An 18180-nucleotide genomic window follows, 5' to 3' on the forward strand; every position below is an offset into this window, starting at 1 on the left:
ACTTCGCTGTGCGGGTGACAAACTGTGGGAATTATGAGGCGCTTAATACTCCTGACACATTTCAAGGGCTTGTATGTGGGGGGAACTCTTTCCCTTGCTTTTTTTCCTTCAGGGGCTTCTTTCGGGTTCTGTGTTCTGAGCAGGTCAGGTTGATGCGGTTGTAGGCGTATCCCTCCGCCGCCGTCATCCAATGCTGCGAGCGGCACTCCGCCCCCGCCGCCTCCCCCTCTCTTCGCGGTATCCCTCCGCCAGTGCGAGAGAAGAGAGAGAGACTGAGACTGCAGGCAGGGATGGCTCGGCTGCGGCCGGACCTCGCTCGGGCCGCTGGAGTCAAAGCACGAAGGTGAAGGCAGCCTCCGAAGACGTATCCCTCCGCGCCGCCGTGTCCCTCCGCTGCCGGGGCGCCCACTTGCAGGAGACGCTTCTCTTCTTCCTCCTCCTGGAAGCCGGCTGACTCGGGGGAAGACAAAGGGCTCTCCTCGGAGCGAAAGGGCCTGGGTCGGGGCTCCGCCGCAGAGGGCCGTGACGCGAGCGGAGACTATCGTTCCGCCGCAGGGAAGGCCTCCCTCCCGGCGCCAAGGGGCCTGGGACTCTTTCTTTCTTGCGGGGCTCGGCGGAGGGATCTCGAGGTAGCGGCCTCCGCACCGTTCGCCCTTCGCCGCCGCCATCTTGGATTTTAATCCGCCATTTTTTCCCCCTTGGAATTATTATTATTATTTTTTATGATTCATTTTCCCCCCCTCCCGCCTCTGGCCGGAATCCTGGGCGGCGGAGGCAGAGGCAGAAGCAGCGGCTCGGGACAGAAAGGGTTGCGGGCGGCGAAGAGGACCGAGGGGCCCGCGGCGAGGCAGAGGTGAGGGGGCGGCCCGGTCGGAGGGGGGGGGAGGGAGAGGCGGGGGGCACGGGGGACAGGCCACTTGGACAGGCCTCAAGGAGGGGGGTACAAGGGGGGGGAGGTGTTCCTCAAGAGAAGGGGAAGAGGCGGGAGAAGGACTGCCCAGGCCTCCCTCATCCCGTCCCGAAAGAGGGAGGCAGGTGGCGGGGCGGGGGCGCCTTTCCCTCGGGGCGCATTGGCCTCCAGGGGAGGAGGGGGCCCAGTGTCGCCCGGGAAGGAGAACTCGTGACGGTGCTGCGGGCATCCCCTTCCTGCCTGCCTGGGGCCGGGACCTTTCCTGCGGGGATGCGGGCCACCACAGGGATTCATGGCCCCTCCACACAGCCCTATAGCCCAGAATATCATGGTAGAAAATCCCACAATATCTGCTTTAAACTGGGTTATCTCAGTCGACACTCCGATAATGTGGGATTTTCTGCCTTGGTGTTCTGGGATATATGCCTTTGTGGAAGGGCCCTCAGATATTCCAGTTCAAAGCAGGTATTGTAGGATGTTCTGCTTTGATATTCTGGGTCATATGCCTGTGTGAAAGGGCCCAAAGATAACCCAATCCAAAGCAGGTATTGTGGGATTTTCTGCCTTGATATTCTGGGTCATATGCCTGTGTGAAAGGGCCCAAAGATAACCAATTCAAAGCAGGTATTGTGGGCTTTCTGCCTTGATATTCTGGGATATAGGGCTGAGTGGAAGGGCCCTCAGAGCGGCCTATTCGCAGCCTGCCTCAGTGCCTTCCCAGCCAGGCCTGACAGGGGAGGCGCCGGCACAGGATGCCCTTCCAGGCTCAGAAACGTTGGGGGGGGGGGGGGCGCGACCAGGCGTGGGGTGTTCGGGGAAGGGGGTCACTGTGGCCTCTTCCTCACAGCTGAATACAATCCCACATTATCTGATTTGAACTGGAATATATGGCAGTGTGGACTCAGATAATCCAGTTCAAAGGAGGTATTGTGGGCTTTTCCAGTATGATATTCTGGGTTATATGGCTGTGTAGAAGGGCCCTGGGTCGCCTAAAGTTTTGGAGAGGCCCGAAGAAAGCGACGCGGCCCCCCTCGTGACTCTGGCATCCTTACACTCCCCTTCCTTAGGGCGGCGGCGGCGGTAATGACAGCTGGCATCCCCCGGATGCTCTCTGGCATTTTGTGGAGGAGCGTTTGAATGTATCTCTTTGGAGACATGACTTTTGCACTGGATTTGTGTAAATAATCGGTTGAAAGCCCACTTAGGTGGTTTGGGAAGCACCGCCCAGCGCACAAAGCAGTAGCTGGCCAGTGTCTCAGGCAGGGCTGACTCGAGTGGAAGAACCGGGGCCTGGTTGTTCCTTGATCGACCTGTAAGGGGCGACATAGATTGAGGAAAGAGGCGGAAATGAAAAAGTTGCCTCCCTGATCTAGCCAAGGCCCCTTCCACACAGCTGAATAAAATCTCACATCATTTGCTTTGAACTGGGATATATGGCAGTGTGGACTCGGGACCCTTCCACACAGGCATATAACCCAGAATATCAAGGCAGGAAATCCCACAATATCTGCTTTGAGCTGGAATATATGGCAGTGTGGACTCAGCTAACCCAGTTCAAAGCAGATATTGTGAGATTTCCTGCCTTGATATTCTGGGTTATATGGCTGTGTGGAAGGGCCTCAAGAAGCAAGAGAAGTTTGCTGCACTCCTTTCAACTGCCACGGTTTAAATGCAGGAGTTCCCCCTGTAGAGAAATAGTGTGCGTGTTTGAAGCTGCTGGCTGACACTTTCCAGTTCTCTCCAAATACAATCTGAACATTGACTGTTGCTCTGTTGCTTCCTTAAAATGTTGGGCCCTTTCTATACTGCCATATAAGATTATCAAAGCAGAGAATGTGGATTTTATATGGCAGTGTAGAAGGGCCCTTGGTTTCAGAGAACGTTGTGTTTGCGTAGAGAAAAATATTGAGACTGATAGGTTTAGTGAGTAGAAAATTATGTTATTCTCAGTCATAGCTGAAAACTTGACAATAAATCTTGATAAAATGAACAAATCAATTATTAAGGCAGTAGGGAATAGAATGAGATGATATACTTGTTTTCAGCCTGTATTCCAGGGAATCCTGGTTCCCTGAAAAGGTTTGTAGGATTCTTTAACAAAAAGATAACTAATAGTGAAAATGCTTTTCTAACAAACAGATTGCCAAATACTGCTGTTTCTTTAGCGGGTGGGTACATAATCAGTTCATGCAAGGTAATGGTGTGACCCAGTACACTTTAGGCAATATCCTATAGAAGTTGTGTGGGTGGTATTTCTGGAGATAGTTGACCTGGCTTTACACATGCATGTTTCAGTTACTTTCTATTGGGTCTACTATCAAACACTTTGTGGGAGGCTCTCTCTGTAAAGTGTCTGGAAACATCAGTTCTCAAATGCTATGGCCGGACTGTTGTTTGAGACTGATCACTGGAGGCATGCCACTTTTGTTACAAGAGATGCACTGGTCTACTCATAGACACATTTGAAAGTGCCTTCCTAGATTTCAGGATCTTTGCAGGTTTTCTTTCTCTTTGTCCCATCTCTATCACGGTCACATTTTGTAGAGATGAGAGCTACCTGGTTGACTTTTCTGGTTTTCCCTAGCAAATGAGGCTATGTTCCCTTGCTCTCCTTCATTCTGCCAGTGGGGGAGGCATTTTTACTCAGCAAGGCATTTCAGCTTGGTTGGTATTGACTAAATTCGAATAAGTTGAGTGTTCCTGTAGGTTTTTTAATCGATTTGAATGTTCTGCTGTTCTTATTATAACTGTGTTTCTGTGCATGCTTGGATATTGTAACTAGCTGCCTTTAATGCCATAAATAAATAAATGACAGGAAATAAATTTAACCAATTGATTCTTAAAAATGCCATCAGACTATATTGAAAAATACAAAAATTGAATGGCTGATATCAATGCAGAATATGTTGTCAGCAGTTAGAACATTTGAGAACCTTTGGTATGGTGGTTCATATAGATGGTGGTGACTATTTGTTCCCCATGGACAAAAATTAATTTTCACAAGCAATAAAATCTTAAACTTGCCCCAGGATCATACTAGGCTGCAGGGGCACCTCACTGACAAAATGCTCCCCCAAAGCAAAAACTGCCCATAAGGAGCTAGTACATTAGAACAACTAGTTGTTCTCCAGCCTTATAGTCTGGATCTACATTACCTTCTATCCCAAGATCTGATCCCAGATTATATGCTTTGAATTGGATTATATGAGTCTACACTGCCAGATAATCTGGGATCAGGTCCTGGGATATAGGGCAGTATAGATCCAGCCATAGTTTTTATCTTTGAGAATTGTTTTATGAAGTCATTTATTCAATAATTCATTTGAATTCCACTTGCAGACAAATGTAATAGCCTAAGTAGATCTGCTGTAAGAACAGAAGAATATAAAATGTTGAGTTTTAAAAATTAAACTCCGTACATATGTGTAATCTTCAAAACTAAAAATTTGAAAAGTAGTCAATTGAAGTAAGATTTCATAATTTTATGTATATCTTTTATATTGTTCACACTGGGTTATACATCAGAAGTTTCATTCTTTTAGTATTCAGTTTTATCTCAGTCATTTAAACCATGCAGGCAAACATTATATTCACTGTTCTGTGCATCTTAAGATAATTTCTGTTTTGGCATTTGATTTGACAGTTGATTGGAAATGTAGATGTTGCATCTGTGTAAACAATTAAATGTGTAAACATTTTATGGACTATTAGAGAATTCAAGCAGTTTTATTTATTTATTTATTTCATACATTTATATCCCGTCCTTCTCACTCTGGGGGATGGGGGGGGGCCCTCGGGGCAGCTTCGCAACCGGCAACGAATAGATGCCAAACACAACAAATATAAAAGAATTACAATTAAAACAGATAGTTAAAAACATCAGTTATAAAAAGCATCATTTAAAAATGACACAATTTTTAACCCGTGCATTGATTATACAAGGTTTTATTTCAACAGTAAAAAGTACCAAATCCCAGATGCAGTTTCTAATTAAATCTTTATAACTCTTGGTGTGCCATTACATATTTTTTCCATATTAATTTTAATATAAATTACATTTATTGTACTTTCATATTTTTGATTGCTCATGACTTTAATTATACAGCAGCACAACAAAAAGTGCTCCAGGAATCCTTCCTCATAATCTTCACATATGTACATGGAAAATATAGTTATTAGTTTAATGTACAGAATTATGAAGATTATATAATTTATCCTTGCCTTTTATATGGTGTTAAGTATAAATTCTCCCTGTCATAAGACTAAAATTCTCAATATTCCAATCATCAGACATTCCTGCCATAGAACAGATAGTCACATTAGAAGTTGTATATTATAAATCTGGCTACAGAAATGTATTGCAAATATTAAGATTCTCAATATTAGGAAAATGAAATCTCTTTTAAGAATATTCCCAAAAGAAGCTAGGATTGTGGGAATTTATTATTTTTACATTTGGCTTGTAAATGGTATGGGAATCCCCAAATTAACACAGCAGTTGTCCTCCTGGACATTATTCCTTTAACTGAAAATTTGATACCAACAGCAGAAATAACATGGAAAGAATAAGGATAGGTTTCATAGGTTTCACACTATTTGAAAATGTTTCAGTAAGCCTTTTAATATGTTTCAGTGAATCTTTTATCGAGAACGAGAATATGAAACAAAATTACTAGGTCAGTAAGCCTTGCATAAGTAAGCAAAAACATTTTGAACCTACTTGAGGCTTTCTTCCAAAATTTATCTAAGGATTTTATTTTTTTTTCACCAGCCTCCATATTTCTTAAAATTTCCATTTTGGTAGCTAGACTTATAAATCCTTGCTGGAGTAGCTGGTGAGGCAAACTTATCTGTTTTTCTCTTTCTGCACTTTTTGCTGAGAGATTCTGGGAGCAGCTTTTGTTTACCTTGCACGTCATAAGCAGGCACACGCAGCTAGAATAGTATTGGCTAGATTCCATTTTTGCCTGCTCAAGTTTTCATTTTATCATTTACTGCAGATAAGTCTGCTTCTCTAGCCCTCCTTCACTAACCTCCCGGTGCTGGCTCTACAAACAAACAAATAAACAAACACCTTTCTTCATAGAGGACAAAGAGAAGAGTTAGGATTGGGTGGCCATAAAAAGACTTTACAAAAAGACACTCCCTGTAAAGAGGCGTTGTTAACTGAAGTATGCCTATATATAACCAACTAACAAAGAAACATGTATTTCATATTTTTGCATGGTTCTTAATTTTTTATCTTTTAAATCTGTCAATGAGCACTTCAACTATACAGATATGTGAAACTATTATAGTGCATAAAATGGAAACAACTCTACATTCTGACACCATTTAGTCTTCAAAAAGTTTATTAGGGCCAGGTAATGCAACACATTACCTGGTGGCACAGTGCGTTAAAGCACTAAGCTGCTAGACTTGCGGACCAAAAGGTGCTAGGTTCAAATCCCGGGAGCGGAAAGAGCGCCCGCTGTTAGCCCCAGCTCCTGCCAACCTAGCAGTTCGAAAACATGCAAATGTGAGTAAATCAATAGGTACCGCTCCAGCGGGAAGGTAACGTCGCTCCATGCAGTCATTCCGGCCAAATGACCTTGGAAGTGTATACGGACAATGCCGGCTCTTCGGCTTAGAAATGGAGATGAGCACCAACCCCCAGAGTCGGTCACGACTGGACTTATCGTCAGGGGAAAACCTTTACCTAATGCAACACAAAATACAGTGTACTGTGAGAGATTTTGAGTTTTCAAGAACACTTGATCAGGCTGGATGTTAAGCAGAGGAGGTGTATGATGTGATACTGCTTTTAGCACACAGGTCATCTCATAATCTGTGTCTTCCCTCTACTTGTTCTGTGTCTTGTAAATACCCATAAGTGTTGATGATTGCTGCTGTGACATCAGTGTACTTGCTGTGCCAGTGTAGTAAGCTTTGCAGATGTTATGCTGGCACAGTTAACCATACGTTAATGCAGACATCTCCACATATCACACCAACTCTTACTACTTTCCTGACAAGTTGCAGTGCTGAACTGCAGAATATCTTCCCGTGACTTGAGCTTGGTCAAGTGGTTTGTTGAAGGCTTCTTTCTCTCCTTCCTTCCACTTGTCCTTGTATAGGTCAACTCTACAACTTGCTGTAAAAGTCTGAAAAAGGAAAATATACATAGAGGATTTTACATACAAATCATACATATCTGTACAACAACTCAAGAATCAAGGATATCTGCAAATTAATACTGCTTTAAGGCAACATCCTTTACTTCTAAGGTTATAGCCTCAGGAGTTCTGGTGCAAGTAAAAATTGAAGAAAGAACTAGCAGAAACTAGTTTTGTTGTTTATTTGTTCAGTCACTTCTGACTCTTTGCAACCTCATGGACCAGCCCAAGCCAGAGATCCCTGTCAGCCCTCGCCATTCCCAGCTCCTTTGAGGTCAAGCCAGTCACTTCAAGGATACTATCCATCCATCTTGCCCTTGGTCGGCCCCTCTTCCTTTTTCCTTCCATTTTTCCTAGCATCATTATCTTCTCTAAGCTTTCCTGTCTTCTCATGTGGTCAAAGTACTTTATCTTTGCCTTTAATATCCTTCCCTCCAGTGAGCAGTCAGACATTATTTCCTGGAGTATGGACTGGTTTGATCTTCTTACGGTCCAATTTTCCTTCCAACACCACAGTTTAAGCGTCTGTCTTCCTTCACTCAACCTTCCTTATGGTTCAGCTCTCGCATACATAGGTTATTACAGGGAATACCATTGCTTTAACTATGCTGACCTTTGTTGCCAGTGTGATGTCTCTACTCTTCACTATTTTATCGAGAAACTAGTAGGCATATTTATATGTTGTGAGCCATAGACTACCCAATATCTTGACTACAGTAGAGTCTCACTTATCCAACACTCGCTTATCCAAGCTTCTGGATTATCCAATGCATTTTTATAGTCGATGTTTTCAATAAATCGTGATATTTTGGTGCTAAATTTGTAAATACAGTAATTACTACATAGCATTATTTCGTATTGAACTGCTTTTTTTATCAAATTTGTTGTAAAGCATGATATTTTGGTGCTTAATTTGTAAAATCATAACCTAATTTGATGTTTAATATGCTTTTCCTTAATCCCTCATTATCCAACATATTTGCTTATCCAACGTTCTGCTGGCCCGTTTATGTTGGATAAGTGAGACTCTACTGTATTTTAGCTTAATGTTATGATACCTCAACACCAAATGAAAAAGGAGGGTCAGAGTAATACTTATTGCGCTTCTTTGTGTTTCTGAAAGTGGAAGAGACCTGCATATTACTTCAGCTCTATAAAAAAGATGTGCAGATAACACCAAAACAATGAAAATAAACTGCATCCTTACGAATTTCTGTCAAATGTATATTGATGTTTCTAGTTTGAAATCTGAACTGTACAGGCAGTCCTGGAAACATTAACAAGTTATTCCAAAGGCAAAACTTGATATAAGGGACACTATTTTACTGTGCCATTGTGTATAACAGGCCTTGAGCATTCACAGATGTTTGTATCCATGAGAGGTCTAGGAAACAAACCTCAGTGGATACCAAGAGCTCACTGTTTGTGGAAGTTGCAATTCTTTTTTTGCCCGATTATGATGGTGTTGTTGCTATCTTTAGGCTTTGCGCAATATTTTAGCTACCCCTCCACTTTCGCAGAGATTGGGGTGCAGCTCCCATATAAAGTGGGAAAACACGGGATGAGCTGCAGCTGTTGTGGTCCCTGATGAGGTGAAGAAGCAGCCAGCCATGCATATCACTTTAGTTTACCTGTGGATACTGGCTTCTTTTTCTCTTCCTGCATGCTACAAACCCTTATTTTGCCCTGGCAATGAAAAAATCATGCGGAGGGTAACAGAAACACGTGGCAAATGAGAAGAGGAATGGGAACTATGCACATCCACAAAATCACTTATCCAGCAGATCCAGTTCATCGTACTCTTCCTGTCTTCCTCCAGGTACCTCCCTTCTTTTGCTCTGGGGAAACAGGCATTGGTATGACATAGGAAGTGAAAGAACAGCCAGATCTGCAGGGTAAGGGAAGCAGCATGTGAGGCCAGCTCTTCCTCTTCTTGCATGCTGCGAGTGTCTGTTTTGCCCAGGAAAAGAAAGGGAGGTATTTCCCATCTCCCAAAAAGTCCCCTTCCTGAGGACAGGGTTGCAAACAGAAGTGACCAAAGCCTAGCTGTGTTTTTGTTTGCTGAAAAGGGGGATGGAGCCTTTTCTCTGAGGACAAAAATGCTGCCCCACTTTGGTCACTTCTGTCCACCAGAAAGGAGACAGATTCCTTTTTAGGCATACAGAAGTATAACTGCAGTCTGTTGCTTCTCTCTGCGGAAGAAAGAGACTTCTTTCTCAGCAGAGGGAGGTTTATGGCTTCATGCAGTCGTATTTTCTGATGGATTTGGCATCTGCGGTGGAACTGATTATGGGAGCTCAGTGTGGGCAAAACCTGGTCCTTCACTGCCCATGAAGGAGAGCTATGCATATAACTGAAACTGCAACATGAACTTGCGTGATATGCGAACCTACCGAATTTTCTTTTTTAAAGAGGATTGGGCGGTGACTGCAAACTCCATAGAACTAAAGTAAAAAAAGAGGTTATCTGCTTTTGTACCTTTTGTTTTACAGTAGGGTACTCTTAGCATTAATTGTAAACATTACAGTACTGTTTTTTAAAAGTTTAGTTTTTGATATGTGGTGAGAACTTGTGTACAATTTCATCTTAAACAGTTTGTCTTGGTATTCTATAGGATCACCCTCGATAGTATGTTTGTAATGTAATTCAATATTATTTTTTAAATTGTTTAAACATATGTTATTAGTATTCATATTTTCTGAGTCATGAAGAACTCACTGTGTCACTATTCGAACTTGAATATAGTTCTAGGTTACAGGTGGAATATGAATTGGTTCTCAGGATACTTTGGATCAGTTTGGAATACCATTAGTCTTGGTATGTTTGAACTTGCAGGAGTATAGTGGCATTTAGTATTTCTTGGGAGAGCAGAAGTGTTTCTAGAGATCATAAGGTTCTGTGTTATTAGCTCAGTAAGTTGTTATTTTGGGTTGTATATTGAATTCCAAAAGTTTTTCAGTTTGTTGTAATCTTCAATAAAGTAAAGGTATAACTTTGGAAGAGGCTTTCTTTTAACCTGGAATTTTAGATTGATTTTACAAGTTGTGGTGCTAGTTGAACTTGGTAGCTGAAATATACTATCTTGAATCATTTATAAATGAAATAGCTGGGCTTGGTACAATGCCATAAGGCTGCCTCTCTGTGCATCTTTTCTTGGTAATAAATCCCATTGAAATCTTTGGTACCTAATTTCAGGTAAACATAGTTAGGATGAAGATGTCTCTGTAATGAGCCCATTAGATGAAAAAGGGGATTCAAGTGTGATTGAACATGTGTTAATGATGCTTTCATGAATGTGATATTCTATGTCATTCAGTATATTTTCCATTAGTATCTGAATTGTTGAGAATAGGGACTTACAAATCCTCAGTAACTAGGAATGAGATAATACCTTACTGTGTTCTCACATCCAAAAATGAAAACTTTCAAAACCTGTTTTCCTTTTGGGAAGATTAAGAAAGTTTTGTTTTCATTTTCTGTTTTTTAATGACATTTTTTAAATTTAAAACCTTATTTAGAAAATTTCACAAAGATCGCATTTTGCACAAAAACCGGGAGGAGCACTGGCCATCTTTTTATTAGGCAGAACTGAAAAGTCTCAGTAGCTGACCATTATTTCAGCTTTGTTTTTCTTCAAGTATGAAAAAAATTGTAAATACTTTTTACATCCCTAGTTGTAATGTTTGAAGAACAAGTGGTGATTCTGGAAATGTTAGCTACAGGTTTAAATCTGAATTTGCATGTGGAAATCTGCTTGAATGTATGTCTAGTGGTGTTATTTTTCATCTGTTTCACACAAGAAAGGTAAATACTAGTTGATTTATTAATATTTCTTGTATTTTTTCTTTAATGTTTATTTGGAGGCACATATATCCCCATATAAACCTGCCAGAGTTTTGAGGTCTATAGAGAAGAGTTTTCTCTTGGTCCATTTACCATCACAGGCTCACTTTTCCCTAGTATGGGCACTAGGGAAAACTTGGGAGAACCTTAGCAGCAGCTGCTTTTGCAGCCAGGGACTTCTTTTCATGGGAGGTTAGGTTGCTTTCTTCCCTGCTCCCCTTTTCACTGGCAGGAAAAGACATTTTTGTTATTGAAGCAGATTTTTAATGTGTAAACACGAAGGCTTCTTACTGGGCTTTGCGTTTTATTTTTTAAATTTTGTATATATGTTAAGTTATTTTATACTATTTAATGTGATGGTTTTAGTTATTTTATAATAGGAAACATTTTAAATTATTATTTTACTTTTTCTGGGAGCCACTTTAGATCCCGTTGTGTTAGAAAGGTAGCATACAAATGAAATAAATACATTTTATATTATTTCTTATATCAAGCATATAAACAATCAAATATCTCAATGATTATATTGCTCTCTGAGTTTTGTTTTTGAAAACCCACATACAAAAATTTATCTGGGTTTCCTTGGTATGGGGAACTCTTACATCTATAGATACTTTTTGTTCTATTGTGGATTTTTGAGACCATGGCTGTATGCAAATACCAATGTGTTGACTAATTTTTGCTGTCTTCTTTCATTTTTGGATATTGTTGATGCTAAACCGGAATCCCATTATATATGGCAATCATACTGTTTGAGTCATTATTCTGAATCTAGAAGAAATCATTTGGAGATTCATATTTTGTCAGCAACAAAAACCTCTGAATGTCTGTTTCAGTTGTAGGTGGCATGGTTGTATTCTGTAGAAAATTGTTCTTTGTTATGATTTGTTCTCTTGAAGGGATGTGAGTACTGTAACAAAGAAGAATCTTTTGTTGTATCAATGATATGATTGTACAACCACTTACACATTGGTGTATTGATAGGTGCTGTACCACTATCAGTATATCAGTACAGTGTTGGAGTATATTTTAGCCGATGATAAATTTATAACATTGTTAAAGAAATATGATGCATTTTAATGGATTTATTCCACCCAGATCACCAGAATGTAGCTGCATACCTAATTAATTAGTTCAAAAACAATATATAGTTACTGTATTAATAGTTCTAATTGTGATAGTCTGGATTTGTATATTAGAAAAACAGCTACTGGTATTTGAAATTTCTTGAAAATCTGAATCCTGTATTCAATGTTCTGTGTTAAGGTGAAAAAGGAAAATGAATTTGGCCTTGTACTGTATATCTCTCAAAGTAATAGGGTATGAGTTTCTTGAGTGGAGTCCTTTCCTGACTTTGACTCTCTTGCCCTTGTAGTTGAGTTTTAAGCAACTTTCATGTGACAATTGAAAAAAGAGTTTGATGATGCTGCCTTAGTCCTTAGCAAGCTAGTAAAATGGTTGTGAGCTAGTATGGCAGCTGTAATGAATATATTGAAGAAATCAAATTTAGATTCTCCGGCCTTGGGAAATTATTGCAGTTTCAAAAACAACACTTTCTGTCATAAAATAACACTAGAGCAAGAGGTATTATGTAAGCTCCAGGCATTGATGATTTATTTATTTATTTTTATCCTGCTATTCTACCATGGGTGGGATTCAAAGCAGCGTACAATGGTTAAAAGCAGCAAAAATTACATAGCATAAAAAATTTAAACAAAAGAATTCATATAACCAAATAAACAGATTGCACCATACAAAAATATATAACAAATTAATAAATGAATTAAGGCCATTAACAATTCCCTGATCTTCAGGCCACTGAGGTTATCCATTAAAACAGTTATACTGGAATCCTAAAAGCTCAATTTCCTTTAGGCCGTGTAAAAGCATTTTCAAGTTCCAAAATAGCATTCAAAAATATCAATTACCTGTAACTGTCTGGTCATTGCTTATTATTTATCTTCAGGAAAGGCCTGGTTCCACAGAACGGTTTTAATTTGTGAACAAAAGGCCAGCAAAGAGGAGGGCGAGCACACTTCTTTAGGAAGGGAGTCCCAGAGCCACAGGGCCACCACCGAAAAGGCCCTCTTTCTCGTTCCTACCAACTGCATTTGTGTTGATAGTGGGACCGAGAGAAGGGCCTCTCCTGATGATCTCAGGGCTCATGTGGGCTAGTAGGAGAAGATGCGGTCCCTCAAGTAGGCTGGGCCCGAACCATTTAAGGCAGTGGTTCTCAGCCTGGGGTCTCCAGATGGTTTTGTCGTTCAGCTCCCACAAACCCTAACAGCTGGTAAACTGGTTGGGATTTCTGGGAGTTGTAGGCCAAAAACATCAGGGGACCCCAGGTTGAGAACCACTGGTTAAGGCTTTATAGGCTAAAGCCAGTACCTTGAATTTCGGCCGGGTAACAAACTGGAAGCCAGTGTAGCTGTTTCAGGAGCAGGATAGTTATTTCTCTATATGCTGCTCCCGTAAGAAGTATAGCCACTGACCTTTGTACCAGTTGAAGCTTCTAGCTCCACGTAGAGCGTGTGTCAGTAATCTAGTCTGGATGTGACTGAATCCTCTTCTGGGATAGCTACACGTAGAGCACATATCAGTAATCTAGTCTGGATATGACTACGACATGTACTACCATGGCCAGATTGGGCTTTCCAAGGTATAGATACAGCTGGTGCACAAACTTTCACTGTGCGAAGGCCCTCCAGGCCACCGCCGACACCTGGGCCTCCAGGGTCAGCACTGAGTCCAGGAGGACCTCCAAAGTGCAAACCTTCGCCTTCAGGGGGAATGTAACCCCATCCAGCACAGGTTGCAACCCAATACCCTGATCAGCCCTACGACTAACTAGTAGTACCTCTGTCTTGTCTGAATTAAATTTCATTTTTTTAATCCTCATCCAGTCCATCACAGTTGACAGGCACCGGTTCGGGAACAGGATGGCATCCTTGACATCAGGTGGAAATGAGTAATGCAGTTGGGTGTCATCTGCATACAGATGGCACTAAACTCCAAGACTCTGGGTGATCTCTCCCAGTGGTTTCATGTAGATGTTAAACAACATGGGGGACAATATTGAACCTGAGGGACTCCACAGGACAAAGGTCATGGGGTCAAGCAGGAGTCCCCTAGTATCACCTTCTGGACCCAACCCTCTTGGAAGGACTGGAACCACTGTAACACAGTGCCTCCAAGAGCATTTCCTTTATAATATGGCCTTTGGTATAGATTTGGGACAGCAATACCTTCAGACACCTGGTAATTTGGAGAGTGTAGCCCATTGATTCTGTTGGACTTCTCACTTACTTTTGGTAAGCACAGCATGCTTCTGAACCCTTCTCTGGGATTTGACTTAGAGGCATACTTTTATGGTAGCTATGACACCAAATCATTGTTGGAAAGATGGTGAAAATATTTTATAAATAATGGCTGGAATCTTGTTGGAGTGTTATATGTGCTCATATTTGAGTTTGCATCTGGGGGAAAATATAATTATGAAGATGCACAATGTCTGTATCCAGTAGAAAGACTCCTGTTATAGAACTACATATCAGAGCAGGCAAAGGGACTCGTGTGCAGTGGGGTTGAAGAAAATCAGAACAAGTGAGCTATGGTCCCCAATATGTCCTGGGCCCGTAATGCACATTGGGCATTCACAGTGCACATCAGACACACTTGCTAGAGTGCAGTTATGTATCTTTGCAATTCAGTAACTATTTCTTAGCCCCTCTGCTACTTAATTAAGCGCACACACATTTATGTTGAATGAAGGGTCAGGCAGGATTCCATCCCAAAGTAATAAGGAATGTAACAGAAACACAATGGAGAAAGTAAAATTCAGGAAAATATAGTTAAGAAATGAGAAAATTTGGAACATAGTTAAATATAAGACTCCTAAATATCAAAATCTATTCAAAATAGTCGGTTTCAGGTAGAGTAGGTCAAATGAACCAATATATTTTATAGGATCTACATAATTGTTGACCTTCAACAATTGATTCAACTGGGCTACTCTGATAGAGATTCCCAATAAAGGGGTTAGGCCTTTATGTTGAGTTTAGGAAATGGTCAAAAGGCCAGCATCGTTGGAGAATATTAAGGCATTGATCTCCAAAGTCTCCAGTGTCAAAAGGCACAGGAGTAATTGGATATCTGACTATACTGTAGGTCACATTTATCATATAGTAAACACTTACAGACCTTATTGCCAGTTGTTAATGGTGATCACCTCTTGTCCTCTAACAACTACCTTCAGTACAGGTGGGATATTTTCGTAATGTGAAACACATGCTTCTACAGTGACTTCTAGATATATAAAAACTTGCTTTTTCTGTGTCTCTGTTTTGCTTTCAAACTTACGAGCACTGTGTAATTAGAATGAGTGATCTGCTGCTCATCAGCTTTTAAAACTGATTACACCCATAGGCGTTGTTGGTTTTTTGCTTGGTTTGTGTTAATTTCTATGTCAGTACTGCTTAAATTGATAGTCCCTAGGCCAGGCTTGCACAACCTCCAGGTGTTATGGACTTCAGCTCTCAGAATTCCTGATGTCTAGGGCTTCTCAGAGTTGGTGGCCCAGTCCCTGGCATACTGGGTGAAAAATATTTGCCAGACCCCCCATATTGAATAGCCCGAGAAACACTGTTCTAAGTGACATTGTTGCTTGAGTTGGATGGTAATATATTTATGTGCTTAAACTCAAAAGGTGTTTTTTTTTGGGGGGGGGGGGTTGAAGTCAAAGTGCTTGCTAAATATCTTTATTGTTTTTCCCAGCTTTTCTTTGTCTTGTGTTTCTATTAATATTCCATTTCTGTGAAATGCCTTGTTTCTGTTCTTCATTGTAGATATTTTTCATTTTTCCAGGGATGGTTCTTTTTGAGCAGAAGTGAATATGAGTATTAATTATTACATTTGGAGGTTCTCTCACATGTGTACTTTTGGGTTTCCTTATAGAAACACCAAATCACATCACATGCAGTTATATATACAAATACAGTTGTATAAAATTTGAATGCCTTCTAGAGGCAAGAGCAAGACAACTTTCATGGGAATTACATTAAGAGTTATAATTATGGCTAGGAAGGGTGAAACATAATGAGTGAGAGCCCTTTCGAAAAAGCTTGGACAACTTTTCACCCTTTCCATTTGTTAGATTGTTGAGCTCAATTTTTGAGCATCCCTTCCTATTCATGGCTACAAAGTGTAGGACAATGCCTGGATTTGCTTCACTTTTCTCCTACCATGCTGTTACTATTATAAAGTCGAATAAAGCATTTTGGAGAACTAGATAGGATTTTAAAAAATGGAGCAAAAAGAAAGTACCTGAATACTATGTGTGATTGGTCTATATTTCTCATATGTCTGTGTAGATTAATCATTGTGAGCATCCCCTTGTTTATCTGCAAGAAGCTTCCAAAGTTCTAAATCTTGTTTACTGAATTTCTTTGTTTTAGTAGATATTTTTGATCTTTGGATATTATTGATGGAATACAAAATGTTTAATGTTGTTGCTCACTTATTAGCTACCTAAATATTTTTACAGAGGAATTTTTCATTATAGCTGGTTTTTAATATTTTGTCCTTTCTGTACATTTTTTCTATTAGGAAACTGAACTACAATTAACTTCTTAAAGTCTTTAGAAGAAGGACTAAATGCAACGGGGACAAATTGTCTGTGGGAATGAAGTGGTTGGGAGAATCCAAGAACATGGTAGTGAATGGCCGGAGAAATGGAAGCAGGTTATCTAATGAGCACCATCAGAATCAGTCTAAATTACAGCATCCTGGAAAAGAAAATCCAAAGACTGGCAGAAATGGAGTTGAGAGACGGTCAAGCAGATGTATGTATAAGCAAACATGATAGGAACAATTTAACTTCATTATTTGTATTTTTTGGTTCTCTTACAGAATTTTATTGCACACATTTTCAATTTCATCAAAGTTGTATATTTGTTGAGAATATTATTCCGTTTGTATATGTTTATATTGTTTTTGGTTAATACGTTTGTTTATTTCATGACAGATTAATGTAGTCATATAATCTTTTTTCTGAAATAAACCTAATTCTCAATGAAAGCTCAAATGTGAACTGTTTGATGTTGTTCTGTATTAGTTAAATAAGAAATTGTGCTGAATGCTTTATATGTAGGAGTAGAAAATCAATTTTTTCCACATATTCATGATGCATCTCAACAATACAAGTGAATATGAACAAATTCATAAGCTTTATATTTAGCAGAAGGTTTTCCATTGACTTTACTAGGATGTAGTTTGCAGTCCTATTATTCTTGCTAGATTCTCCTGTTCAGTCTAAATTCTACCTGGGGGGAAGGGGTGAGCAGGGAATGACATTCCATATTCAGAGACAGAGCAATTCACTGTTATTCTGGGCATATGGGTGCAATTTCTGCTCCTATCTAGTTGGTTTGGAAATAGCTTTCCTTTCACCAACCTAACGTACCATATAATGAAGGATAGGAGCTCAGTGAGTAATGTGTTGCCTGTCAGGTGATATTTGGTAGGAATTCACATCAGTCCCAGAAACATAACCAGCGGTGAAGATTGAGGGGGTTTCAGTCCAGGAGTAATATAATAATAATATGCTTAATCTGTATCCTGCCCTATCTCCTCGAGGGGACTCCATATCTAGTGAACCAGTGCTTCCCAAGAATTTATGTGGTCATGGATAGCTATGTGGTCATGCATACCTATATCATTCAGTTTATGTGACGTAAAGGCACTATCATTAGGTGTGAATACGGAGTATGGGAAGATGATTCTCTTTTGGCAGAAATGTTCTTTGCAATTAGAGATTCATTTCAGACTTAGGCCAAAAGGGAAATATAATTTCTCGAAAGTTCTTCATAGAGCAGTGATATAACGTTCTACATTGATAGCTCAGATACCCTGCCCTTTCTTGTGCTATAGTCTGATTTTCATTTTGTAAGTACGGAATCTGGAAATTCAGAGAAGACAAGCAAAATGGAAACTGCCTTTGAGATCTTCCTGCGTGCTATGTAGACACAGAGGGTGGCAACTCTTGACTCATTCTGCCCCTACTCTGTGACTAGAAGGCACTTTGTAAATCAGTTGTATCAGCAATTCCTGATCAAAGCAAACTACTCATACATGTGATCTGCTTGGATTCATTTACTTTTTCAGAGCAAGAGTCAGAATTTCATGTAAAGTCACAGCCTTGTCATTATATAGTGCATTGAGGAAACCATTTGCATGAATATGTGTGTGCTTTAGAATAAATGTTAGCCACCAGCA

At 40.4% G+C, this 18180-nt stretch overlaps 1 protein-coding gene across 2 annotated transcripts in view; it reads left to right on the plus strand.

Annotated features, from left to right (window-relative positions):
- Window positions 1-293: 293 nt before the first annotated feature.
- The window catches only part of kmt5b (lysine methyltransferase 5B), a 39306-nt gene continuing 21419 nt past the window's right edge, over window positions 294-18180 (plus strand). For both annotated transcript variants that reach the window (XM_062967575.1, XM_003214784.4), the window contains exons 1-2: window positions 294-853; window positions 16513-16748. In XM_062967575.1, coding sequence (XP_062823645.1) covers window positions 16589-16748 — 160 coding nt within the window. In that variant the 5' untranslated portion in view covers window positions 294-853; window positions 16513-16588. The remainder of the gene's footprint in view (window positions 854-16512; window positions 16749-18180) is intronic.

The sequence above is a fragment of the Anolis carolinensis genome, chromosome 1 (assembly GCF_035594765.1).
Source record: "Anolis carolinensis isolate JA03-04 chromosome 1, rAnoCar3.1.pri, whole genome shotgun sequence".
NCBI classification, from domain to species: Eukaryota; Metazoa; Chordata; class Lepidosauria; order Squamata; family Dactyloidae; genus Anolis; species Anolis carolinensis.